General features: G+C 44.5%; 7 protein-coding genes across 17 annotated transcripts in view; 3 read left to right on the top strand and 4 right to left on the bottom strand.

Moving 5' to 3' along the window:
• Nucleotides 1-242: 242 nt before the first annotated feature.
• LOC117643821 (synaptobrevin-1-like) lies at nt 243-3,746 on the top strand. Of its 7 annotated transcripts, none has more exons than XM_034382932.1 (7): nt 397-529; nt 706-895; nt 1,591-1,705; nt 2,416-2,494; nt 2,645-2,724; nt 2,812-2,863; nt 2,943-3,746. In XM_034382932.1, exons 3-7 carry the CDS (start codon nt 1,595-1,597, stop codon nt 3,026-3,028), a joined length of 408 nt encoding a protein of 135 aa, XP_034238823.1. In that variant the 5' UTR covers nt 397-529; nt 706-895; nt 1,591-1,594; the 3' UTR covers nt 3,029-3,746. The 7 variants fall into 7 exon arrangements, with proteins under 7 accessions (XP_034238826.1, XP_034238822.1, XP_034238823.1 ...); XM_034382928.1 differs by lacking the exon at nt 2,416-2,494 and adding an exon at nt 2,142-2,220 and having other exon boundaries at nt 416-529; XM_034382929.1 differs by lacking the exon at nt 2,416-2,494 and adding an exon at nt 2,142-2,220 and having other exon boundaries at nt 460-529; nt 720-895.
• LOC117643802 (translocation protein SEC63 homolog) lies at nt 3,695-8,727 on the bottom strand. The gene is made up of 15 exons (XM_034382901.1): nt 8,529-8,727; nt 8,052-8,154; nt 7,855-7,969; nt 7,666-7,774; nt 7,367-7,590; nt 7,115-7,276; nt 6,808-7,036; nt 6,578-6,723; nt 6,337-6,484; nt 6,055-6,239; nt 5,878-5,982; nt 5,639-5,797; nt 5,398-5,532; nt 5,094-5,297; nt 3,695-5,019 (listed from the first exon to the last, which is right to left on the bottom strand). The coding sequence occupies exons 1-15, from the start codon at nt 8,650-8,652 to the stop codon at nt 4,882-4,884; spliced, it is 2,286 nt and encodes a 761-aa protein (XP_034238792.1). The 5' UTR covers nt 8,653-8,727; the 3' UTR covers nt 3,695-4,881.
• A 313-nt stretch (nt 8,728-9,040) lies between these two features.
• LOC117643806 (liver carboxylesterase 2-like) lies at nt 9,041-13,926 on the bottom strand. 2 transcript variants are annotated; one of them, XM_034382906.1, is made up of 11 exons: nt 13,770-13,897; nt 13,478-13,540; nt 11,907-12,074; nt 11,536-11,827; nt 10,973-11,208; nt 10,723-10,881; nt 10,455-10,641; nt 9,887-10,059; nt 9,667-9,814; nt 9,440-9,587; nt 9,041-9,323 (listed from the first exon to the last, which is right to left on the bottom strand). In XM_034382906.1, the coding sequence occupies exons 1-11, from the start codon at nt 13,818-13,820 to the stop codon at nt 9,095-9,097; spliced, it is 1,854 nt and encodes a 617-aa protein (XP_034238797.1). In that variant the 5' UTR covers nt 13,821-13,897; the 3' UTR covers nt 9,041-9,094. The 2 variants fall into 2 exon arrangements, with proteins under 2 accessions (XP_034238797.1, XP_034238798.1); XM_034382907.1 differs by lacking the exon at nt 13,478-13,540 and having other exon boundaries at nt 13,770-13,926.
• Nucleotides 13,927-14,431: 505 nt separating this feature from the next.
• Nucleotides 14,432-15,855, top strand: LOC117643816 (mitotic spindle assembly checkpoint protein MAD2B). Of its 2 annotated transcripts, none has more exons than XM_034382919.1 (5): nt 14,432-14,636; nt 14,788-14,845; nt 14,922-15,106; nt 15,193-15,355; nt 15,428-15,855. In XM_034382919.1, exons 1-5 carry the CDS (start codon nt 14,593-14,595, stop codon nt 15,551-15,553), a joined length of 576 nt encoding a protein of 191 aa, XP_034238810.1. In that variant the 5' UTR covers nt 14,432-14,592; the 3' UTR covers nt 15,554-15,855. The 2 variants fall into 2 exon arrangements, with proteins under 2 accessions (XP_034238810.1, XP_034238809.1); XM_034382918.1 differs by having other exon boundaries at nt 14,475-14,636; nt 14,727-14,845.
• LOC117643808 (alkaline phosphatase) lies at nt 15,551-18,513 on the bottom strand. Of its 2 annotated transcripts, XM_034382910.1 has the most exons (9): nt 18,378-18,505; nt 17,730-17,794; nt 17,266-17,661; nt 17,025-17,188; nt 16,666-16,879; nt 16,456-16,589; nt 16,155-16,353; nt 15,859-16,077; nt 15,551-15,778 (listed from the first exon to the last, which is right to left on the bottom strand). In XM_034382910.1, exons 2-9 carry the CDS (start codon nt 17,791-17,793, stop codon nt 15,600-15,602), a joined length of 1,569 nt encoding a protein of 522 aa, XP_034238801.1. In that variant the 5' UTR covers nt 17,794; nt 18,378-18,505; the 3' UTR covers nt 15,551-15,599. The 2 variants fall into 2 exon arrangements, with proteins under 2 accessions (XP_034238801.1, XP_034238800.1); XM_034382909.1 differs by having other exon boundaries at nt 17,730-18,513.
• A 231-nt stretch (nt 18,514-18,744) lies between these two features.
• On the top strand, nt 18,745-20,129 carry LOC117643813 (lysophospholipase-like protein 1). Its single transcript, XM_034382916.1, has 5 exons — nt 18,745-18,927; nt 19,042-19,160; nt 19,240-19,384; nt 19,467-19,582; nt 19,666-20,129. The coding sequence occupies exons 1-5, from the start codon at nt 18,831-18,833 to the stop codon at nt 19,894-19,896; spliced, it is 708 nt and encodes a 235-aa protein (XP_034238807.1). The 5' UTR covers nt 18,745-18,830; the 3' UTR covers nt 19,897-20,129.
• A 1,105-nt stretch (nt 20,130-21,234) lies between these two features.
• The window catches only part of LOC117643809 (calcium uniporter protein, mitochondrial), a 57,179-nt gene continuing 54,486 nt past the window's right edge, over nt 21,235-23,927 (bottom strand). For both annotated transcript variants that reach the window (XM_034382911.1, XM_034382912.1), the window contains one exon: nt 21,235-23,891. In XM_034382911.1, coding sequence (XP_034238802.1) covers nt 23,607-23,891 — 285 coding nt within the window. In that variant the 3' untranslated portion in view covers nt 21,235-23,606. The remainder of the gene's footprint in view (nt 23,892-23,927) is intronic.

Genomic DNA, 23,927 nt, shown 5'->3' on the forward strand with positions numbered 1-23,927 from the left:
GTTCGGAATGAACGAGGAGCGGCTTCCTCCACCCCGAGTCCAGGACCTCTCCTCCACCACCCCTCGCCCACACGGCCTGCCCGGCCTGTACGCAGGCACTTCGATTTTCCGACGCCCACACGAGGGGGTGGAGGGCGAGCCAGAGCGAGCAGCGGGCGCAAGCCGCGGCCGCCAAGCCTCCACGCCAAGCCAGCGGCCCAGCGAGTCCCTGGCCAGTCCCTCCCTCCGCGAGCATCAACAGACATCGGGACAGCTGGGTCCACATCGGCCACATCCTCGGGCTCGTGCGGCCTGGACATGGGCAAGCTCAACAGAAAAGACGTGTCATCAGCAGATATGCTTGGCGGACGGCGCAGGACGGGCGTTGGCCGTGCATCTCTCAGCATGCGCCCCGTGAAGACAAAGACAAGCGGTCGTCTTATCAACTCAGTGAGTAAAAGTCACATGAGTGGTGGCGTTGCGTTGTTGCGCGAGCAGTCAACCACGGCTGCAGTAAGCAGCAGCAGTGGCAACGAAGCGCACACACACGGTATACGTTTTTCTCTTCTTTCCTTCTCCTTTTCTTTTCTGTCCGTTCCTTTCCGTTTGTTTTCTTTTCACGCCTCCCCACCTCCTTCTCCTCCTTCCCTTTTCTTTCCTTTTCCTCTCTCTTCCTTTTAATCTTTTTCCTTTTTCTCTTTTTCCGTTTTACCACCTCTTTACAAGGCCTCGACTTTTAGCACGGCCGTGGTGACGTCATCGCACCGCTTCTCCGCCGGAACTCTTAACTGTTGCTTCAAGGAACGAAGTTTGCCCTCGATTACTGTCAGTTGCTGTGCTGTAGACGTAGGCGCCCTGTCCGTCGCAGGGGAAATCCAGTTTCATTTGCTCGTGGATTGTTTGTGAAACAATCGAGGTAAGCGAGAAGCGATGACAAACTCACTTTTAAAGCTGGCATTATTCTGACCATTAGTCGACGCCATGTCAGTTTCGTGTGTTTGACATTGCGAATACCATTTGTAATCAACAGGTTATGTACTGTTCTCGTTTACAGATATACTGTGGGTGTCATTTTTGTTTGCTTCTCATTGTACCATCGCCTTCATTTCCGCGGCGTTTAATCAAGTTCATCGAAATATAATGTTTACAGGATGATCAGGGGTAGGAAGTGGTCAATGGTCATGAGCCTGTCTCTTGACATTTTGCCATCTTAAATTCCATTGTTATTATCAACATTGTTTATTTATGTAATTATGCGTGGTTTCAAAGACATCTGTGCCCATTCTCCTCCATAAACGGACTATCTAAACTATCCAATATTAACTGTATGAATGGATCATTGATAAGATAAGATATTTTTATTCTATAACTTTAAAATAATAGCAACATTAAGATACAATATTTTTATTCGATAACATTTCCCACCTTGCAACTATACAGGAGGTGAGACTCAGTCCCCATCCAGCTGATTATCGCTGAGCGAGCGTGGCTAGCAAAGCCCTCTTCTTAGTCTTGTAACTCTCAAAGTTCGACTGACACAGTGTTAATTTTCGTAATGTCTGTTAGGTTTGGTTTTTGTTTAATGTTTGTGTTTATTTTCTTTGCCAACAGGAAAATGGACAGGTCAGGCGGATTTTCAGGCGGTTCAGGTGCGGGTGGTCCCCCTGGCGCTCAGCAGGGCAACTCTCAAAAGAAGCTGCAGCAAACTCAAGCACAAGTAGATGAGGTAAGGACGTTTTATATTGTATAACAATCAGGACCTAGGTCATGTCATTTCCTTTGTTCTTCGAAGTTGCATTTCTTCTCTATATTTAACAGATTATTTCGGTGTGAGAATATTGTCATTGTTTTATTGCTCCTCAATATTCTTTTTGTTTTTTGAATAACAAATTTCTTGGATCAATTGGATCAATCAATTTTTTATTTGTGCTGTATGTTTTATGTGCTTGTCTTTCAAGGCGTTATCTCACACCAAGGATTTCCTTGTTCTATTAGTTGACATTTCTGTTTCTGAAATATTAAGAAATTTAATATAAATATACACACAACAGTAATAGCTGAGGACACTCATCATTCCATACCACTAGAACCTAAGGAGGCAATTTTAGAGCTTAGTTACATTTAGATTATAAATTTCAATTGTTGAAACCTCCTGTTCTTAGGTTGTTGGCATCATGCGTGTTAATGTGGAAAAAGTTTTGGAGCGTGATATGAAACTGTCCGAGCTGGATGACCGAGCAGGTGAGATTCATTTTTGACAATGCTGCAGTGCATTTCTGTATTCATTTAGTTCAAGATCTCCCTACGTTGTCCATTTAAAGTAAATCAGATAGATGCCGCAACAGAAATGCCAGTGGTGGAAAGATAACGCCTCCTGAGATGATAAGCCAGTTATGATGTAGACATTTTTTTAAAAATGAGTCTTCTAATGACTAGGTGGTGGATATTATGAGAGATAACCTGGAGCGTGTCCTGGAACGTGATGAAAAATTGTCTGAACTAGATTCAAGAGCAGGTGAGGACACCACCACAGGCTTCTGATGTGCTTCTATCTTGTCACTTCCCAATTTATGTCTTGTGCTTGCTGAAAATGTTTAGAGTCCTTTTTTGCATTAACTCAGTAACTGAGCAAGACTTGTTTGTTTCATGATCAATGAATTTTCAGATGCTCTTAGAATGGGAGCGTCAGCATTTGAGCAACAAGCTGCTAGACTGAAACGCAAGTTCTGGTGGCAAAACTTGAAGGTAAGAATCCAGTTACTATTTAGACATTAAAATTTTAAAAAAGAGTTTTGTTTTAATGAAAGAAATGTGCCCTCTTTACATTCTCAGATGATGATAATCATGGGTGTGATTGGAGTAGTCCTACTCTCCATAATTATTAGTGAGTATTCAACTGTACACTATCAATTCTACATCCTTTACCGTCTCTTTTACATTGATTCCAAACTTTATCTTTTCAGTCTGGATCGCATCTTCCGTTGGGGGTTCAGATAGTCCAAGCCAGAGTCCGCCGGCTGTTACGCCGTCCCCTGCCCCTTCAGGTTAGCCGTACTTCAAGGAACAGTGTAACATATTGATATTGCATTCACGCTCACTTTGCTTAAACCTGATCTTGTGGGAAATTTTATTTGGCTGTTTTATGTAAGAAAAAGTGGATTTTAGTAAGCGTGGATTATGTGGGGTTTACTTTATGTTTGAGAGTTGCGTCTCTTTATACATATTGCTTCATGGGTCTCATCCCATAACGAGGACTAAAGCTTTGTTGACTAAAATTTTTGTTTATTAAAACCATTTATATTGTTAGTTTATCATTTTTATATTGTATCGGTTAATATATTGGTTAAAGAGTAAGTTCTGAAGGGGGTTCATGACAAATTCATATCAAAAATAAATTTGTGGTAGCATTTACTAGGGATTTTTTAATAGAAACATGTGATATGTGCTTGTGTCCATTTGTCAATTATTTTGGAGCATTTGGGTGTGCATAATGAATCCTTTTTTTAAATATGGCTTGTCTGTAAAATGCATACTATCTAGTGGCATTCAGTTCTTGTTGTTTGAACACTTTTGTCAGTATAGGGAAATTGATTCCAGTATTCATTCCAGAGAGTCAAAATTCTACTCCCTACTATAAATATAGTGAGTCAACTTTTGTTTAAATAATTCATAAATTGTATTTTTCATCCATACCAAACAATTATACATGCTTTCATAGTCTTTGTTTTTCAATGTTTTAATAAAATAAAAACAATTGAATAAAGTTATTTACATAAATATGGACCTTACAATAGACTGTAAACCAATGCAATGCAGCATGCTAACAGCAGAATTTGCTTGTATCAATGAAGTACACCCCCTATTGGTGGGATAAGAAGTGACTGGCCATTATCATGGATTCCTCCATGACACTTGCATTATGTCAGATCCAATGATGGTTCAATATCTCAACAATTGGAACTATTTCACTTCAATAATAGAGAACAACCACTTTATCACAACAATTACTGTGGGGGACCGAAACAAACTATTACCCAACATAGAACACTTGTACAAAATAATTTATAAAAACAAAAAAACAACATTACTGTTTTGCTTACAGAACACAGTCTGAATGAAGTAACAATTCTATGCAGCATTTACAGAACATAAGCATATGAAAGAATCCTCATAACAAAAAGTCCAATTTACAATTCAAATTCACATAAAACACAGGACCAGATAATAATGCACCAACATGGTGCAACAAAATAAATACCAAGATCATTCATTGTACCTTCCTAGATCATACACAGAATTCTCTTTATCCTCATATGGTGAAGGGCTTAAGTAAATTAAAAAAAAAAAGATGGTATCATGATGGTATCAAGCATCGGCTTGAGAAGACTGGGGTTCCAAACAACTAAACTTGATGACACTTCACTTAAAGAACCCTTCATTGAAAACACTAATTTACAAAACTTAAATTTGAAAACACCTGATTCCCTTGAATACCTTTTCAGTCAGTCACATGCACTTATAGTGCAATTTATAGATAGTCGCTTAAAATGTGAAACAAGTACCCTAGACGAAATCCTACTTCGTAGCAGGGTTTCAAGCTAAGTAGAATTGAATTGAGTGAAAATAAATAATAGTTTTGGAAGTATATCATCCTGTAAAGAATTGTTTGCACCAAGAAGCTTGTCCTTTCAATGAAGCAGTAACAGAAACAAAAGGCTCAAATCTTAAGTGAATTTTGATTCTAATGGTCATGTTATGGGTGATACGTAGTTAGATAAAATAAATTTGTAAAATGTTAAAGCTGAAATGTACATAAAGGAAAATGGTTTCTGAATTGACAAAATAGAAATGACCGGAAAGTTACAATATTATACAAGACCAAATATGGGAGAGAGCGATTTTTCAGTCGTCCTCTTCCACATCTTCATCTGTAGTATACTCTGAAATGTGTCCAGCTTCATTTTCTGGTTCCTCTTCGTCATCTGACATGTCCCATTGAGGATGCTCAGTTGGCACTTCAGGAGCTTCTTTCACATCAAGCTGCAACAACAAACACTCATGTCAGAGTTCTTTAGACTATTTAACCACAATTCTGCTTCAGTTCCAAAGCTCACCTTGATTTCCTGCATCTGGTCAAAGCCTAAATAGGAGTCAGACCGCAAGCAAACATGGAATGTGTACATTCCTGTCCACCGAGGGGCTGTAAACCGCAACTGGATCTCTTCAGTATTCACAAGGGAGGTAACATGATAAGGAGATGTTAAAAGAGTATTGCTCTTTCGATCAGATATATAGACCCACCAATACTCCTGCTTGTCCTAAAAAAATGGTAAAAGAAAAAAAAGAAACATTCAATAGTTGTGGACAGTTAACACTGTAAAGTACAGATGAGAAGAAAAAATCCAAATTATCACTTACATCAGGGTAAAGAGGGCAATGAGTGGGATGAGATATTTTACTTCTCCCTTCTAGTGCCTTTTCTCTTTTTGATGCTTTGGTCTGGAAGCGTTCCCATTCTGCATCGTCCTCATCATCATCATCATCCCCAGAAGTCTACAAAATTGACAAAATCTCAGTACAAGGTAAAAAAAAAGCTCAGTGCCGTATTGGAACAGCAAGAGGAGTTGCAAACCGTAGACCAGATTGAATGCATCATTACCTCCTTTTTGTTATCTCCTTTAGCATTGTCCAGATTCTGCTCTTCCTCTTCTCCGTCTTCGTCTTCATTATCTTCTCTCTCAGAGTTCGATCCATCGTTTTCACTATCTCCTGCTTCTGAAGGGGGAGATGTAGTTGTGGTTGTCGCTTGTGGGGAGTCCTAAAGCAAATGCATAAAACTCTTGTAACAAATTTTAAATTAGCTTCAAATGGTTAACATTTTGGCAATCAATCATTTACCTTGGTCACCACAGGTTTAACTGGAGCACCATGCTTCTTTGCTCCCTTTTTGTTCCCACCTTTCTTTGTTTTTCGCTGCTGCTTTAGCCACACAGGCCGCTTTGGCTAGAAAAATGAAGAGGTAATGTAAAAGAATGACCTCTGAAAACTGTAAGGAGATAACGAAATCAATGTTACCTTTGCATCCTCTTCATCTTTCTCTTCTTCCTCATCATCAAAGTTATTGGTGGTGCCATTAACTTCTGTTTCTTCACTGTCATCAGTAGTCATCATCACATCTCCCAAGTTGCGCCGGACCAATGTGACTGTTACTGTCACAGTGGCTCCAGCTGTGTAGAGTGTTGGGTTTTCATCATCAACAACTAGAACATTAAAAAAAGAGGAACAACAAGTCAATAAATCAAAATCAAGGCTGAACTTGAAAGGTGATACCATACTTATAATTTATTAGCTCATTACCTTCAGACCGCACTTTCAATTCAATATGAGGCATACTACTCATAACTTTAGTGACAATATCATACTGATCATCACTAAGGAAGCGTAACATTGACCGACGCTCCTTCGGCTTCATCTGGGCAAGATGCTGCACTGACTTAATACGCCGCTTGAAAAAAGAAAGAGTTCAGAACTCATGGTTAATTTTGCATTGAACAATGCTGTACTGTTCATCATTTCTCAAATTTCAATTATGTAATACCTTTTTGTTTAAAAAGTATTTGAGATGCTCTTCTTGAACAAAAGGGAGTTGGAGAAATAGGCTTTTTGTTTCCCACAATCCTTGAACAATCATTGGACTCATTTTCATGATTGCCTCTATAGTGAAGATGTTCAAGAGCTTGGGTACTGGAGATTTGAAACAATGACACATGTTAGTTGTGCTCAGTGCTTACTAAATTAAAATTGAGCACCTGTCACATCATTACTTACCACGTCTTGAATATGCTAGTAGAACAAGGGCAGCAGCACAATGGACCATTTCTTGGACTAAATAAGGACATTTCTTTATAACCTGCATTCTATCAACCTCTAGGGTATCAGGTTTCAATGGGATCCTACTCAAATGAGCATGAATGAGGGCACGAGCTTTAATTGAATATCTCCAGCACATTGGGGGCTCACGATTTTTCTCCCCCAAATTAGGTAGCTGCTTAATAAGCTGAAAAATGTTAATGTCTCAATTAGTACCTCATAATTTTATGGGATATTGAGAATTCTGATACATCTGAAAATTTACCTGAGGGACTTCCTCATAATCACTTGCACGTTCGATAACTTCACTGTTGTGTTTCTTGTCAAACTCAAATGAGGCTGCCAAAATCATAAGGCATCGTTTGAGAGGTATTGTTGATGAATTCTGCATTAAATAGTAATACAATTCTGTAGTTCCTAACAAAACCTGTGAGCAGAAAAAAACAATGACAGATGAGATTACATATTTACCTAAACAGGTAAGAAGGGTAAGAAGTGTAATAATTACAACTATTACCTGGTCGCCTGTGTAACGAATACTCCGGTACCACCACATCCCTACCACTGTTGGCATAGCTACCATGAACACCAATCCGTAAAGCCCAAGGACCCAGACTGAATTCTCCTTTTCAACAATCCAGGAGGGCAAGGCAATACCAAAACTCATGGCACCTGGCCCATCAGGGTTGCCATACTTTTCCCAATTACTTCGGGCTTCATCGTCAGTCAATGCTTGATGAGCTGAAATAAAAATTATGATGATGTGGCAGATTGTAACAGAGAAGTAACTAAGATTTTTAAAAAAGTAGTTCATACCTTTAACTAATCTCATAAATGCTTTAGCATCCCCAGTTTCTTTTTTATCAGGATGCAGGACCTTGGACAAGCTATGGTATGCCTTTCGAATGGATGCTTGAGATGCACCCTGTGAAAATAATAGCAATATTGTAAATCAGTAAAATATTTCCAGTCATGGTTTCATGGTCATTTTCATGCAAGACTTACAAATGGAACACCAAGAATTTCATAGGGATCAAAATTTGAGTACTCATAGTCAAACTGTGAGACTTTATAAGCCAGGAAGAGAAGCATTACCCATCCAAACACTATGACAATTTTTCTGAAAGAAAATAATTATTCAAATTGTCAGAAAAAAAGCAATTAAGGTACAATGATCATAAAGTCACATAAAAACAACATACATCAGTGTTTCTTTGATTCCTCTCCATGGCTCCCTTGATTGTAAAATTTTCCTTTTCTTGAGACATCCTGTGCAGTTACATTGATTCTTAACAGCCTCAGGATCTGAAATGAAAAGATGAAGCATGAGAGCAAGATTATAAACGTGAATATTTTAATAGACTTGCATCAAAGAAGAAGTGTAAGAGTGTGGCGTAAAATTGAAGAGCAAAACACGAAAAATTTATCGTACAGGCATATGAAAATAATTGAAGAGTTTAAAGCGAGACTAAAATTTGTGTCTGCTACATAGCAATGACTGTGCATGATGTAAACTATATAAATAAAGATTAAAATTTAATTTGAAACTGACATAGAAAAGGGTCGAAACACATCCTCAGAGTGACTTTCGTACATAAAATAGAAAATAAAGACGTAAGCTGCTGACCAAAACGGGAAATAAGTGGGTTATAACCTACTTCAAGATGACGTTTACATACCTTCCTTGCGTCTCCTCGGCCAACAATAGAAAGTGCTGGGAATCAAAAGAAGTGCAAGAAAAGACAAAACAAAATAGAAAAAAGTTCCTCCACTTTCATCGTACTGAAATTTCTGGCCCCCCATTTTGCTGCTGTTGTCAAACGGGCCAACCAACCGCTCACACCGACGTGTCCGGTGTCGGTCTGCTGCAACCACACATTCCGATTCCACATTCGTTTCCGTCGCTGGGTGCTTTTTCGAGGCGGGGCCAGCGTGCAGAGAGGCTACACTGATGTATGAGAATGCGAGCCGCGGGGAAGTGCCACTGGCGCAGAGTGCGCGTGCGTCGCGCAGCGCAGGGTCTGATTAGTCCGACGATCGCGGTTTTTAATGAGAATTTGTTTACTTAAGAGATGTTTACTTTGTTGTGTTCTCTCGGACTGCTCGCCTTGTGTCGACAATTCGTTCGAGGGGTTCATGTGAGGCTGTTATAGGGTGCTTCGCGGGAAAGTAAAACAGCAACAACACTCCGTATCTTTTATCAATCTTTATGTATAATATTTCAAAATAAAAAAATCCTGCGTTTTTAATCCTGGAAAGTGACTGGCTTCCTGGCTTGGGGCGTGTCCCCCGTGGTGAAGTAGCGGTCGTACAGCGTCTGCCAGAAGCGCATCCGCGCGCCGTACAGCTCGTACTTGACGGTGAGGTCGTTGCCGATCTCCAGGTAGGGGTAGGGCGCGCCCAGGGTCGCCGGCAAGCGGGGCCACCGCACGTCGCCCAGGTCGGGGTCGGCGACGCCGGCCGGTGTCGGGTCCCTGTGGGTGCCATAAACCATCAGACATCCGCGTCGAGTGTCAGTGCCCGTCAGTGCCTCAGCCGGCCGGGTTCCGGTCTCAGGGCGGTAGCTCTTTGGCAGGGTGCGTTCACCCACCCGGTCTTGACGAAGTTGGCCATCAGGCCGACGAGTCTCCGCCGCGTCACCGCCTCGATGCTGTCCGGGGCGACAGGCTTCTCCGGCCCGGGAGCCGTGGCGCCGCAGCCGAAGAAGTACCCCAAGTCGTCGGTGTGGACCACAACGCCTGGTGGGCCGGAAAAAAAAGAAGGACAAGATGAGCTCCCCGGGCAAGCCAGAGGAGAACAGAAGGAAGACATATTTACCCGGCAGGATGTTGTGCCTGACGCGGCCCCGGTTGAAGGCCGCCTCCACGGCGAAGCAGTACAGGTAGGTGTCCGGCTTGGCGGGGTGGGTCGCGTGGTGTCTGGCGGACTCGATCATGCCGCCCATGATGGTGGCGTCGCTCATCCACTGGAAAGGAATGGTGTTGTCATTTTTGAACGGCATTTTTCCGTATTTCGATGCGGGATTCGAGCAAAGTACTTCATAGAACTGGTACAGTGTCGGGGTCTTGGCGTTGCCGAAGTAGAGCTGCTGGATTTCCTTGGCGACGGCCTCCCGTTCTGGGGAGCCGAGCGGCAGGTCGAGGTCCCACGGCAGCATGCGATCCGCCTTGGGGCCCCGCTCCGGCAGGTCCTTCTCCTCGGTGTAGGTCCCTGCGCAGCGCCGCGGCGTGGCGCGTACAGCATGGCGTACAGCGCGCAAGTGCTGTCACGTTTCGCTGAGCTGCGCTAGCTGCGCTGCAGGCTCATTCCGAGAGGGAGGTCTCTCTCTCTCTCTCTCTCTCTCTCTCTCTCTCTCTCTCTCTCTCTCTCTCTCTCTCTCTCCCACTCATGGGGCGTCCTCGTATGGGAGGGAGAGAGAGACATGTCGATGGTACTCGGAACCAGCCTGCCGCGCTCAGCTCGGCTAGCTGCAGCTAGCTGCAGCCGAGCGTGAGTCATGGTCGCTCTGTCTCTATCGCACTCGTAGAGCCAGCGTGGAGCACTCCGTGCGGGTGCGAGAGAGAGAGAGAGGGGGGGGGGGGGAGAGAGAGAGGGGGCGCACTGACCTGCCCAGAACTTGGTGAAGTCGCGGAACACGTGGCCCTCCTCGCGCGCCACGCCGAACAGTGTGGGCACGGCGTGCTGGCGGTGCTTGCGCATCAGGGCGATGGGGTGCTCGGGGGCCACCGCGTTGCCGCGGCCCGCCACCGCATCGATGACGGGCATGAAGGGCGGGTTGGGCCTGTCGGCGGCCTGGGGGCGAAGCGAAGCGCGAGGTCCCGGTCACATGGAGCAGGCCCAAGAAGGCGGCAGAGGGACGGACAGGGGACTTACGGGCTCGTCCACGACGTCCCACGCCTTGGCGAAGAGCTGGTCGGCCGGCGCGGCCTGCAGGAAGGCCAGGACCTCCTCGTCGTTGGTCGAGTGGCAACCCAGCAGCCTCGCCAGCTTGAGGCTGCGGGCGCGCATCACGTCGGCCGGCACGAACCCGAACTGAGGAAGCGAGTTGCAAAAACATGACGACGAGTTCGGGCCGGCCCTGTGTCCGCCACTGCAGAGGCCTCGGCAGAGGCTCGATACTCACCCACGAGTTGCCGATGGCCCCCGAGAGGCTGATGTTGCGGTGGAACAGCCCCTTGCACTCGTCCTGGTACTGCATCAGGTTGGCGATCTGGCCGCCGACGCAGAAGCCGGACACGGTGACCTGGGCCGGGTCGCCGCCGAACGCCGTGATGTTGTCGTGCACCCAGCGCAGGCCCAGCATGCAGTCCTTGATGCCCATGTTGCCCGGCACCGTAGGCGAGGCCAGGCTGAGGAAGCCTGATCAAAGGGATCACCTCGTGACTTCACCCAGGCCGCTTGAAAGGTAGGCAACAAGTCGAACTTTGCCCCTGTTGGTGGGCAGGGCAACTTTGGCACCTCGCCCCATCCGCCCTTGACGCCTGCAGAGGGTGAGATAGGCAGTCCCGCCGACCTTGTACGTCCACAGGATGCCTACCTCACAGGCGCTAGGGCCAGCGATTGCGACTAACGGTGCCGGCGCGCTGCGAACCAGGCTCACTGCCCTGCCTGGAGCGCCGTTTGCCTGCACGCTCTATGTTCGCCTCCCACTCAAACGCAGAAAATGAAGGCTGGCAAGAACCTAACCGAAGGCCGTGAGCCGGTACTGGATGACGACGACGACGATGTCCTTGGCCACGAAGAACTCCGGGCCGACCTCGTTGAGGGACGAGTTGGACAGGGTCCACATGCCGTAGTGGATGTACACCATGACGGGCTTCTTGGCGTTCGGCTGCGTCCCCGGCGGCCGGTACACGTTGAGGTACAGGCAGTCCTCGGAGCCCACAAGCTTCTTGGAGTTGTAGTCCACCTGCAGGCACAGGTCGGGCTCCTGCACGGCGTCGCGGACCCCCGTCCAGCCTTCCACGGGCTGTGGAGGCTGCAAAGGCAAGCACCGTCGTGTAGCCAAACAACCGTGTCAGCCCCTTCCGTTCCCCGGAGACTCATCACAGACTCACCATGAAGCGCAGCTTGCCCGTGGGCGGCTTGGCGTACGGGATGCCCAGGAAGGCCTGGTAGGGCGGCGCGCTGTTCGTGGGCTCCACCACGCGGCCGCGCACCTTGCCGCCCCAGGGCATGGCCACCTCCAGCCCCTTGGCCACGGCGGCAGCATAGCTCCGGCAGCTCTGCCACCAATCACAGTCAAGTCACAACCAACTTCAAGCAAGTCACTCTAGAACAGCGGTTCTCAACCTTTCTCGGCTCGCGACCCCAAATTTGTAGTCAAAAATTTCCGCGACCCCCAGGAAAAGTTTCGCGACCCCACGGGACCCCTCCTTTAGCATGCCACTGCGTCTGATCCGAGGCGGGCATTTTGCTCCCTCAACGGGCAATTGGTCTTTGGACCTTCCTTTAGCATGCCTCTGTTACGGAGTGCGATTATCAGTCTTAGTTTGGGAGCAGTATTGTCTCAAAGTTGGCCAAAACGCTCAGAAATGTCTTTAAAAAATCATGTTTTGGGTCGATTTTAAGCAGCCACTGCGTCTGATCCAAGGCGGGCATTTTGCTCCCTCAACGGGAAATTGGTCTTTGGACCTTCCTTTAGCATGCCTCTGTTACGGAGTGCGATTATCAGTCTTAGTTTGGGAGCAGTATTGTCTCAAAGTTGGCCAAAACGCTCAGAAATGTCTTTAAAAAATCATGTTTTGGGTCGATTTTAAGCAGCCACTGCGTCTGATCCAAGGCGGGCATTTTGCTCCCTCAGCGGGCAATTGGTCTTTGGACCTTCCTTTAGCATGCCTCTGTTACGGAGTGCGATTATCAGTCTTAGTTTGGGAGCAGTATTGTCTCAAAGTTGGCCAAAACGCTCAGAAATGTCTTTAAAAAATCATGTTTTGGGTCGATTTTAAGCAGCCACTGCGTCTGATCCAAGGCGGGCATTTTGCTCCCTCAACGGGCAATTGTTCCTTGGACCTTCCTTTAGCATGCCTCTGTTACGGAATGCGATTATCAGTCTTAGTTTGGGAGCAGTATTGTCTCAAAGTTGACCAAAACTGGCACAACGATTTTTCAAAGACATTTCTGAGCGTTTCGGCCAACTTTGAGACAATACTGCTCCCAAACTAAGACCGATAATCACACTCCGTAACAAAGGCATGCTAAAAGAAGGTTTAAAGACCAATTGCCTGTTGAAGGAGGACGAAATACCGCCTCGGATCAGACGCAGTGGCTGCTTAAAATCGGCCCAAAACACGATTTTTCAAAGACATTTCTGACCGTTTTGGTAAACTTTGAGACAATACTGCTCCCAAACTAAGACTGATAATCACACTCCGTAACAAATGAATGCTAAAGGAAGGTTCAAAGACCAATTGCCGGTTGAAGGAGCAAAATGCCCGCCCCGGATCAGACGCAGTGGCTGCTTAAAATCGGCCCAAAACACGACCCCAGCTACCTCGCCGCGACCCCTTAAAGTTTTTTCGCGACCCCACTTGGGGTTGCGACCCTAAGGTTGAGAACCACTGCTCTAGAAGAACCCCACCTCCACCAAGGGCCGCCAAGGGCCGACGGCACTGAAAGCAGATGATACCTCTGGACCTCGCTCTGGACCGTGCCCGATGGACAGGCGCGACGCGGCGCGGCGCGGTTTCCCCTACACCATAGTTCAATGAAATTTTATTACTATCAATTGTTATAACAATACTAAACTTGTATATAATTTTTTAACAGAGTGTATTTACTCTAGAGAGACAAGATATATCATCTGCTTGATAAACAGAAAAGGAAGGCTTAGGGCACAGGGTCGTATGAACACCCTCTTGTGAGGTCACTGCCACCTTCCAAAAAGGAATGGGGTGCCAAAACAAGTCGCCGGGTCCTACCTGAGACGCCCCCATTCTAAAAAAGGCCTTTGCGAGCACGCTTGGGGCCATCACTACACTTCACCGCAACGCCGAATCCTCCACTGGACCTGGCGTTCCACCAACTCGCGATTCCCGCTCTGCGTTTGCTTTCTGCAGTATTTATGAGCGGAGCGTCGCGGTGGGGCGTTAGCATTGCAAAACGCAGTGTGAACGGCTCCACTCTGGCGGGTCCATGGGTCCATCTGGCGACTTTATCCGTTAGCTTCTCCACGTCGATGAGGGGAGTGTTGTTTTGATAGGCCCACTCTGCACCCCTTCATTCCCGCCCGCCGGAGTTTGTATGACGTCGAGAAAAAAAGGGGGTGGGGGAGATTTGTGTGTTTGTGCTAGAAACTTTCTGGTTGCCTTTTCCAGATGCCCGTCTCCAGGAGCCGCTGAACTGACAAGCTGACCTCGAATAATTTCACTTCCTTTGTCGCTCCGTCTTAAATATGTGGGAAGTAAGATTCTGCCTGAAATTCCCTGAACATGCTCCCATCACATCGTCTTGGACGAAGCTGTCGTATGCACAACGAACGAGCTCATCACCTTGCTTAAAAAAGGACAGTGACACCTGTTCGAAAAACCGCTTTCGAAAGTTGTCTCGGTCAGTCGAAATACTGGAAGTGTTCGGTCATACATGCATTTGAAACGACGCGCGGTGCGGGCGCCTTTCTTTTGTTGGTATGCCTCAAAATTCTCATACTTTCTAACGTTCGCAAGAAAGCGGGTTCTCTGTTCTATTTTGAGTTGGGCTGAATCCAGTGAAAGATTAAGTGGTGGTTTTAATTGCTTTTGCTAGATGATTGATAATTTCAATTATGTCAACTCAATTTCAAGAACTGGGTAAGCATTTGTCTCTGATTTCTGTATGATGCATGTTTTTATTCGATTGATATAACCTATCAAAATTACAATCCATTGTTTTTGCCTTAGATGTTGTTGACATCCTTGTCGAATTCCTAGAAGTTTCCATTCATCATCTATTGTTTCTCAGGAACTTATATCCTCCAAGTATATTTGTTCTCCGGAAAATGTATAATGTCCCCGTGCAGGTTAGTATTTTGTAGGTTTGGTGTGACACTTCCTCTACTGTGCTGAGTTGATTTTATTATGTGCGTATTATTTAAGGTATCAAGGCATCCTGGCCTTAATCAATATATAACCGATTCTTTGAAAAGTGTAGCCGCTTTACTTCGTCGGAGCAGTTTGAGATGTGTATCATTATGTTTCTACAATGAGGATGAAAGACCTATTGAGCGGTTTGTGTTCGACATATTGGAAATACAAGAAAATTTTAGAACAAATTATGATTTGTAAGTTGAAGCCTTACGCCTTGGATTATACATTTTTCCCATCCCCTCGTTTGATTGCTTATAAAGTGGTGATTTTCTCCAAACAGTTCTGACTCCTATCTCCCGCGCTTGAGAGAAGGGTTTCGAGCTTTCAGCTTGAAAGTTGCCGCTGCTGACATGAAAGCCTTGAATGACAACTGTTCATTTCAGATTCATATTTCCACCACAGAGCAAGGGTCTCAAGCGCTGGCTAGTGATCCAGGATTTGAGGTAATAAATTGTTCTTTGTAGATATGTTGTGAATTGCCTATTTTCTCAAACTAAAATATCTTGCTTCTATAGGATTTTCCATGGATTGAACTAGAAGACAGAGATAGGGATTTATCATCTCCTTGTCTTTCTCCTATAAGGACTATTGATTCAGACTTCCTGAAGTTGCAAGTGTACAGAGAAATGGCCTCAAGATAATTTCAGCATATAAATTTATTTTGAATGACAATTTTATTACATAGAATTATTTGTATAAATATGTAAGTGTGATAGTTAGGGTCAGAAGCAAAACATTCTGTGATACTACTATCATCTCACTTCCTGATGTCGATGTGTGATATTCACCAATTTTGGAAGCATAGGCGATTGCAAATGCTACAAAATTCTGTTCATGAACTCCTGTGAAGAGATGCGCCATAGGACCTGCAAACAAGTAAGTTTGTGCTTGTTACCCTATTTCGTTTTACAACAGAAGCTAAATATATTGAAACTAAATTTATTACCTCTTGCATATATTGCCACATCTGACCCTGAATGATGTACTTCATCTGTTAGTACACCAGTTTGCTGTGAATATAGGAAGTCTGTGGTGTCACTATCTTTTGGGTTTTTTCTTCGTAACTTATTATCAACAATCTCATACTGGTAGTTGCTTGCGTCACCAGTTGTATATAGTAGGGATGTGTAGGGAATGCTGTCAATTTTAGAATTTTCAGCAATGCCTGTAGGAAATGAACATAAAAATTAATGCTGTTAAAATTGAAGAAAATTTGTGGAAACCGTTTGAAAGAAAACTAACCCAAAATATCGGCTTCTCTTGGAGCATAGCCAGAGAAGGCCATGCCCTGATCATGATCAGCAGTGATGGCAACCAAAGTGTCCTTCTCATCAGTCATCTCCAGAACAGCAGCAACTGCATGGTCCATTGCTAGAGTTTCATCAAGAGCTTGCCTTGCGTGGCCCCGATGATGGGCCATGTCGATCATGCCACCCTCAACCTGGAAAGAATGCACACCAAGTTCGCAAAAAAAGGGAGAAGAGAAAACTCCAAGTATTGAAGCACCTAGGAAGGAGACAACAAATGCATGCCTCCAACTTACCACCAAGACAAATCCGTTTGGATTACGCTTGAGAATGCTGATTGCCGTTGTAGTCATGTTTTTCAGAGACGGCATTCCCTCATCCGATTTATCACGATTCCATTCCATTTTCAAGTGCCCATTCGCAAATACACCTATAGAACACACGCAATTAGAAAACTCAAAAGTACTGACAAGAAGTAAGCTGAGGTGAAATGATAATGCCCTGACCTAGCACGTAATCAGCTTCCTTAGTGTCTGCTGCCAGCAGGGTCCCGGTGTTCCCCACAAACTTGTGCTTGAGCTTCCTGCTCTCCTTGTCGTCCTTCCACGCCTGGATGAGGTCCATGTTGTCCTTCCGGCGGCAGGACCACGTGTCGATGGGGTCGGCGTCGGAGTCGACCACGTTGGACTGCAGGCACTGCCTCCCTCCACCCATGATGACCTGCAAACCACAGGGACAGGGTGTGTCACCAAGTGACTGTGGATTTAGATGCCGCCGCGTCAAAACGCAGCAGACTGATACTTCGGTTTGTCTCGCTCGCCCCACACGACACGCCCCGTGGGCGCAAGAGTGACAGATGACTCACGTTGAGGCTCTTGCCGGGCTCCTCCTCGACGAGCTGGCGGCCGATGTCCTTGCAGCCCTCCGTCCCCTTGGGCATGTTGGCCTCGCACTCCCACCGCCTGTCGGGGCAGCGCGAGAACAGGGCGCTGGGCGTGGCGTGGGTCACGCGGGTCGTGGTCACGAAGCCTGCAACAGGTTCATTCTCAGTGACGAGTTCCTCCCTGCCTGCCGCTGTCCTCCAGACTCGCAGACACAAGACGCACCGGTGGCCTTCCCCGCCTGCTGGGCCCACTGCAGCAAGGAGCTCAGCTGGTTGGCCTCCTTGAGCGAGGCGGTGCAGTCGGCCAGCTTGACGTTGGCGTCCAGGCCCGCCACCTCGTAGTTGGTCTTGACGCCGGTGAAGAGCGCCGTGGCCGTGCACGACGAGTCGGGCACCTTCTTGTCGACGCCGTAGGTCTTGAGCAGGCCCGTCCAGGGCAGGGACTCGAAGTGCAGCTTGGACGCCTCGCCGCCGCCGTAGATACGCGCCGCCGTCACCGTGCTGGGGCCCATGCCGTCGCCCACGAAGAGGACCACGTTCTTGGCGACGCCCTCCACGGGCTGCCGGCGCAGCGCGGCGTCCAGCTCGGCCTTCCCCACGCTCCGCCAGTGCGCCGCGTCTGGGAACCGGAAACCACCAAGTGACAGGAACCGAACCCGAGCCGATTGCACCACCCTCAACACTTACCTTCCGTGATCGCGGCGGCGGAGGCGAGAGCCGCGAGAAGCACCACTACCGTGCGAGACTCCATGCTGCAAGGCGGGCAGAGAGCGAACTGACTTGCCCTAGGGCCCAAACTAGGTTTTTGTATCTGCGAAATCAGCCCGGCAGCCTGGCCGGCGGATCACTGCCTACAGAGAATCTTATCTTTTCGGGCAATCGCGACTGTCTGCTTGACAGGCATAAACTCCATGCATCGGGGTTGCGAGCCAATGGACATGAGTCTATTCCGATCCCCTTCCCGCAATCTGGCATTCATTGAACGGGGGCCCTTCTCTGTAATGAGGTAACGAGTGTTCCGCCGAAGAGTGCTCGATGGCGAGAACTGGACGTAGGTAGACGCAGGTGGCGCAAACCCATTCCACTCGACGCGCGCGCTGAGCGCCCGCCAAGGGCGAGGTAGGCCACCAATCGTACACGAGGGGAGGACGGGTTGCCTACCACCTCTAATGCTGGGCGCGCGAGGGGCTTTAGCGCGACCTGCGCGCTCACGTCGCCGTGCACTGTACACTTCCCTCGCGAGGCGAGCCAACCAGCCAACCGGCACGTTGATGTGCTGTCAAGGCACGGAGCAAAAGGAGGCGGCTTTTTCAAGCGCCGACACACAGAGCTCACTTTTCTCTCGCTTGCGAGCAGCTCGCAACGACAAGGCGAAAACCCCTTCGTTCAAGCTTGGAGTCCCGGATCCCGATCACATGCTGCACGTTCCACCGTTCCGTTCCACTTGTTGCACAGCTGTTGTACTGCAGACTGCGCAACCTGAGCCTTATGAGCCCACTAGTTGCGGGTAGTCAAAGTGCAGTCAAAAGGACCTTCATGAACCTGATCGATCGACGAAGGACTTAAGTCAGATTGGTTTGTCAATGCGTTAATTTGCGTGATATTTCATTTGTGTTTTTTCCCGCTTCCTATCTTTTGGAGTTTCGTTCTGTTGGCAAACCCGTGCCTGTCCGCTTTTGTTTTTGTTTTTATTTATTTGCAGTGGCTGCACTTGTGTCGTCTGCATTATTTCGGGGAAGGATCGCCGGTTTCTGAAAGCAGTCTTTACAGTCTATCTTCAGCCTGACAATGTCAGAAGAGAACGTCCTCATCATTGAGCCATTGAAGACGATTCCGGAAGAAAGTGGAAAATCCACCGGTACTGTGATATTCCTCCATGGCTCAGGTTAGTTCGATATGTTTTTAACTGACTGCACTTTGTTTTTCATTCCAATCCATGTTTGATCATGACTCAAGGTGTTGATACAAACTGATAAGGGTTTCTTTCTTTGTGCATTAGGTGATACTGGTCTAGGAGTCTTTCAATGGGTCAAATCTCTGCACAAATTTTCTTTTCCACATGTGCGAGTACTCTTTCCCACTGCTCCCTGTAGACCGTTTACGCCCAATGGTGGCATGGTATGTCGATTCCATCTATTAATTTTTCTATCTGAGATTTTTGTTTGATATCGTGGCAATTTGACTTATTTTCTTACAGCCATCCACTGTTTGGTTCAATAGACTGAAACTGACACCTGATTCTCCAGAACATTTGGAGACAACGGATGCCACTGCCAAAGAACTAGTGAACATAGTTAACAGTGAAGTTAAAAGGGGTATACCTCTCCATAGAATAGTGATAGGTAAGAGGAAATATGCTATGCTTTATTGTATCTTTGTGTTGAAATACTTCACAGGTTTCTAAGCCCGAATATGTTCCTCTAGGTGGCTTTTCCATGGGGGGAGGCATGTCCCTTCATCTTGGATACCGTTATTTGAGAGGAATTGCCGGTGTCTTTGCCCTGTCATCATTCCTGTCCACAACATCGTGTGTTTACAAAGTAAGGAGGAAGCGCCATTCTTTTAAATTGACTGATGACTTGAGGATTAGTGCTTACATTATGTTATGTGTCTTTATTTTCAGTCTCTGGAACAAGAAAAGTCCCCCAAACTTCCTCCACTATTTATGTGCCATGGGTCTGCTGACGACCTTATTCCTGAACCTTGGGGTAAAGAAACATTTACGAATCTTACCAAACTCGGAGTAGTGGGAGAATATAATCTGTTACCTAATGTGTTTCATGAATTGGACAAGAAAGAACTTGCAAAATTATCATCCTGGATTCTAGAAAGAATTCCTGAGAAGGATGACTAAATGATCTGTTTAAAAAATTACTGCTCTAGTGATGTGTCGATTGTTTGTGACCTCTCTCTTCTAAGCAAGGATAGGTGAGTGAAATGTCTCATATTGTCAAGGTATTTGGATAACGCATTATCCTACAATGTTGAGCTTATTAGACTCAAATAAATGTACACATGATCACACTTTTAAAATTTATATATTTTTTTACCTAAAGAAAGCAATAAACTTTCAATGTATAACAATAATTTCAACAACAAGTAAACACCTAAATAAAATGTGACACAAAGATTGGGTAGAAACCTCAAATTTACTATGATGTGAAAATCAACAGAAATGAACTGACTAGCAGGATACAACAAATGGTCTGTTGAGGTTTTCAGCAACTAACTGAAATGATATCTAATCAGTATGACATGTGGCACATGGCTATAAAAAACAAAACCTGATTATCAACTGTACATGTTATGTTTTTATTTTAGAGCAAACAATTGGACAAGATGAACCGCAGACTTTCCAAAGAATTCAAAATGGAATGAAAGGGGCTTTTATGTAGCAGGGGTGGGGCTAAGTTTAAGTCACTGATTCCTTTTGAGGAACATACAGGCGCCTGTTAGTTTGAAGATTTTAAGATACAATAGGAGACTTAGTATTATATTGATATAGAATTTTTTCAACTTTGATGAAGGTTTATACTAGAAGAAGGCAGCGGAGCACATTATGCAAAAGCTAAAAGAGTACATGTGGACATTAAAAAAATTAGACTGAAGATGCAACATCTGAGAAAAGCTTCCGTATGGTCTGGCACGGGCACATATTGTACAGGCAGCTTGGTGTTATGATCCTGGGAGTCAAACAATTTCCTTATGAGACTACATTTTATCAATTAAGCGGGTAGAACCATGAGACGTCTCTCAAACCTTCTCTGCGGTCAAGCTAGCTAAGTGTTTTACCCTGATTCAGGCCTTTGTTAAAAAAACTCTTTAGAGCCCTATGTGGATGCCATGTATTGTATGGCACTTACCTAGTTTCAAAATAAAGCTTCTGGGAAGCATTTGTCCAAGAGCAAACAAATATGTTGTAACAGCCGCTTTTTTTTATACTGAGTATGTACAGGAGAACATTTTAACAGAGTATCACATTTTTAACAACTCCTCTCTTAAGATGGCAGTCCTCTTAGCACACTTGCTTCCTGTTGTGAATATGACTTCTCCTTGAAAGACATTAAGCAATTAAGTTACATGAAAGATTCACTGATGCCACATCCAGATTGCCATAGTGAGCCTGTGTCTTTTTAACACTCATACAAAAGCGAAGAGGTAGAGAAAACCTTTCAAGAAATGAAAGCATTGATTAACATATGACACATTTAAAATCACAATAAATTTATGCAAAAATACCATTTCTGCATACAGTCATGTTTTGAAGATAACATGCAGAGTAATTACAAACGCTACCATAGCAATACTGAAGATGCACCACTGTTGGAGAGAAGAGATAATCCAAAAATCTTTAAAGCTATTTGCGCGTTTCCAAGAGAGGAATCAGCACTGAATAAATCTTATTACTTTACAGAGATTACAATTTGTATTATTTATTAGTTGTTTCTGCTTACTTAAAATATAAGTCTGAAGGGCTTGAAAAAAGAGGGACATTATGAAACAATAAATGCTCAATATTAAGTTTTGTACTTCATATTGTATGGCTTGAGTTAGTCGCAGTGATTAGAACTATGTTAGCTGGCAAATTCTTTTATTTCTGCATGTAGCGGGATAGGTGTAGGAAAGAACTAGTTAAAAAGGCATTAAGGTGTGTCAGTATCAGGCTAGGTGATGTGTTTTCACATGCGAATGTATATATTACAGCTGCTTTGGCCCATCATTCATGTGTTAAGTGAAGAGATAAGTATGACAGAACCCTTTGCTCACATGAACTCATGAGCTCTTGCAGTAATTGTTAGAGAATTTCAATATTAGTGGGCCAATTTTGTTCATTAGCAAATTTTTAAAGGCCAGGTCCAACTTTGTTGCAACAATCAATTGGTTCCATTTTTGCTTTGTTTCTTGAATGTAGAAATGTTGACAATTCTCCAAATAATAATTTTAAAAAAATTGTTCACTGAATGGATTTTTATCTACTGTAGTTGCCACAGCCAATCATAAATCTTAGTTTTCACATGGAACTGCTTAATTTTTTAAAACAACAGTGCAAAATTAACAAGGAGAAGGCAAAATGCCAACAGCTAAAATGATGTTAAACATACAATAGGCTATCTGTATTCTTTTTATTATTTACAATCAATACTGATAATATTGTTTATTTTAAAAACTTTTAACACTTTAATTAACCATGAAAGCATATTAAGAGAAAAGGTGTCAGAGGTTACAAGATGTAGAATGAACTCCTCACAGACATGTTTTAAACTGCTTGGAGGCAAGCACTTTGAGAAGGGACTTCAGTAGGGTTTTAGTTATAAACACACAAAGATAGGGGGAAAACGCATTTCTCATTGAATCACAACAGTCCTGCTAACTATCTGCTTTGTCTACGTTACCCTGCTCTGGCACACTTCCAGCGTGTCTAAAATTTCACAGCACATTTGCTTAAATATACTTGACTCAGATGGTCACTCTCTCAACACCACCTATGAAAATGTAAAGTTTCATGTTGAACTACTACCAGACAACCAAGATTTCAATAATCATTTAACACAACTGGTAAGAAGATGCATGAGATGACATCCTCCATTTAAAACATGGTAGTATCACTAACAACAGTATGTACAAAGTTGACACAATATTAAGTGCATGAATATATACAATTGATAAAGTACTCAAAAGTCTTTCATAAGTTACAAAACATTGGATACACATATCAATGGACTCACCCTATTGCTTAAAGTACACAAATTGAGAGATGATCATGCAAGATTACAAGGCATTAATTTCTCCCATCACAGATTTGAAGGCTTATGTCAAGCTAGGTCAATCGTCAAGAGATAAAGCACCACAACATAAAAAATATACTAACTTAGTTGCAACAATAAAACAACCTTATCAGATTTTTTTGGTTGCTACATCCTCCTGGGGTTAACCTGACAATATTTTACAACAAATAGACATTTAAACAAATAGTTCTTGAAAGACCTCAAACTATCTGGTACATTTGACCAAATAGCCAGTAAAAGAAAAAGCAAGCAATGCTCCCGAAAGCTATAATTTAAGTACAGAAATATTTGTCCGATTTATAGAAGGAACATTGATCATAAAATGATAAAATGTTAAGAAGAAAAAGATTGGGTATTCATAATTAAATTGGACATCTCGAGGTTGGATATCCATAACACATTTATGAAGAGAGCGATAGAAATAATCAAAAAACTAAAAGGACACCACTATCAAACAAGTGTCTTGACTCCATTGTAAAGCCTTGAAGCAAGAAATAAAATAGATAAAATTCCACAGACAGATGAAAATTAAAGTACACGAGCCATGCGTTGTGAATATGCATCTCCCTAGAGAGCCCAGTCCAGCTGAGCTCTATCAAAATGAAATGATTGCCTTCTCTCTTTTAAAAGATCATGAAACCATATCTCAAGACAGAATTGTTTGTTTTTTTTCACACCATTTCACCTTCAACAGATTAAGATTGGAAACATTTGCTACTTTTTTGATTGAGAAAATTTCAAAAATAATTAGAGAGTGGCAGGTATGCTACAATGGTAGTTAAGAGGACGGCTTAGATGAAGAGCTAGGCTTGAAAAATTTGTCAATATTGAGCAAGTTTCTAATCTGGTCTAGGGGAGAACGGCTAGTAGTATATGGAAGATCTATTGGTCGAGCTGGGAGGTGCACTTGCAAAGGATCCCGCAACTTGGCCAGCATTTTTTCTATTTGATAGGCAGAGGCTTTCAGTTCATTGTAACGAGTTACATCAAGTCCTTTCCTTTGTGCCAACCTATGGAATGCCCTCAGGAAGGAGCGGCTCCGATATCCCTCATAACCGCATTCCTGTCAATCAAGAGAACAATATTATTAATCAATAGT

The sequence above is a fragment of the Thrips palmi genome, unplaced genomic scaffold, assembly GCF_012932325.1.
Source record: "Thrips palmi isolate BJ-2018 unplaced genomic scaffold, TpBJ-2018v1 HiC_scaffold_17, whole genome shotgun sequence".
In the NCBI taxonomy this organism is placed as follows: domain Eukaryota; kingdom Metazoa; phylum Arthropoda; class Insecta; order Thysanoptera; family Thripidae; genus Thrips; species Thrips palmi.

Coding starts and splice junctions, on each gene's coding strand:
- LOC117643821 (XM_034382935.1), top strand. CDS start 1,595: ATGGACAGGTCAGGCGGATTTTCAGGCGGTTCAGGTGCGGGTGGTCCC. Junction 2,495..2,644: donor TGAACTAGATTCAAGAGCAG/GTGAGGACACCA, acceptor ATGAATTTTCAG/ATGCTCTTAGAATGGGAGCG. Junction 2,864..2,942: donor CCTACTCTCCATAATTATTA/GTGAGTATTCAA, acceptor TTATCTTTTCAG/TCTGGATCGCATCTTCCGTT.
- LOC117643802 (XM_034382901.1), bottom strand. CDS start 8,652: ATGGGGGGCCAGAAATTTCAGTACGATGAAAGTGGAGGAACTTTTTTC. Junction 7,970..8,051: donor GGAATCAAAGAAACACTGAT/GTATGTTGTTTT, acceptor ATTTTCTTTCAG/AAAAATTGTCATAGTGTTTG. Junction 5,798..5,877: donor TTAAACCTGTGGTGACCAAG/GTAAATGATTGA, acceptor CATTTGCTTTAG/GACTCCCCACAAGCGACAAC.
- LOC117643806 (XM_034382906.1), bottom strand. CDS start 13,820: ATGGCCCCAAGCGTGCTCGCAAAGGCCTTTTTTAGAATGGGGGCGTCT. Junction 12,075..13,477: donor GTCCAGAGCGAGGTCCAGAG/GTATCATCTGCT, acceptor GATTGGTGGCAG/AGCTGCCGGAGCTATGCTGC. Junction 10,060..10,454: donor CTTCACCAAGTTCTGGGCAG/GTCAGTGCGCCC, acceptor GGCGCTGCGCAG/GGACCTACACCGAGGAGAAG.
- LOC117643816 (XM_034382918.1), top strand. CDS start 14,612: ATGTCAACTCAATTTCAAGAACTGG. Junction 14,846..14,921: donor TGTATAATGTCCCCGTGCAG/GTTAGTATTTTG, acceptor GTATTATTTAAG/GTATCAAGGCATCCTGGCCT. Junction 15,107..15,192: donor TTTAGAACAAATTATGATTT/GTAAGTTGAAGC, acceptor TTCTCCAAACAG/TTCTGACTCCTATCTCCCGC.
- LOC117643808 (XM_034382909.1), bottom strand. CDS start 17,793: ATGGAGTCTCGCACGGTAGTGGTGCTTCTCGCGGCTCTCGCCTCCGCC. Junction 16,590..16,665: donor GGAAGCTGATTACGTGCTAG/GTCAGGGCATTA, acceptor TGTGTTCTATAG/GTGTATTTGCGAATGGGCAC. Junction 16,078..16,154: donor AAGAGAAGCCGATATTTTGG/GTTAGTTTTCTT, acceptor CATTTCCTACAG/GCATTGCTGAAAATTCTAAA.
- LOC117643813 (XM_034382916.1), top strand. CDS start 18,831: ATGTCAGAAGAGAACGTCCTCATCATTGAGCCATTGAAGACGATTCCG. Junction 18,928..19,041: donor GATATTCCTCCATGGCTCAG/GTTAGTTCGATA, acceptor TTTGTGCATTAG/GTGATACTGGTCTAGGAGTC. Junction 19,161..19,239: donor TTACGCCCAATGGTGGCATG/GTATGTCGATTC, acceptor ATTTTCTTACAG/CCATCCACTGTTTGGTTCAA.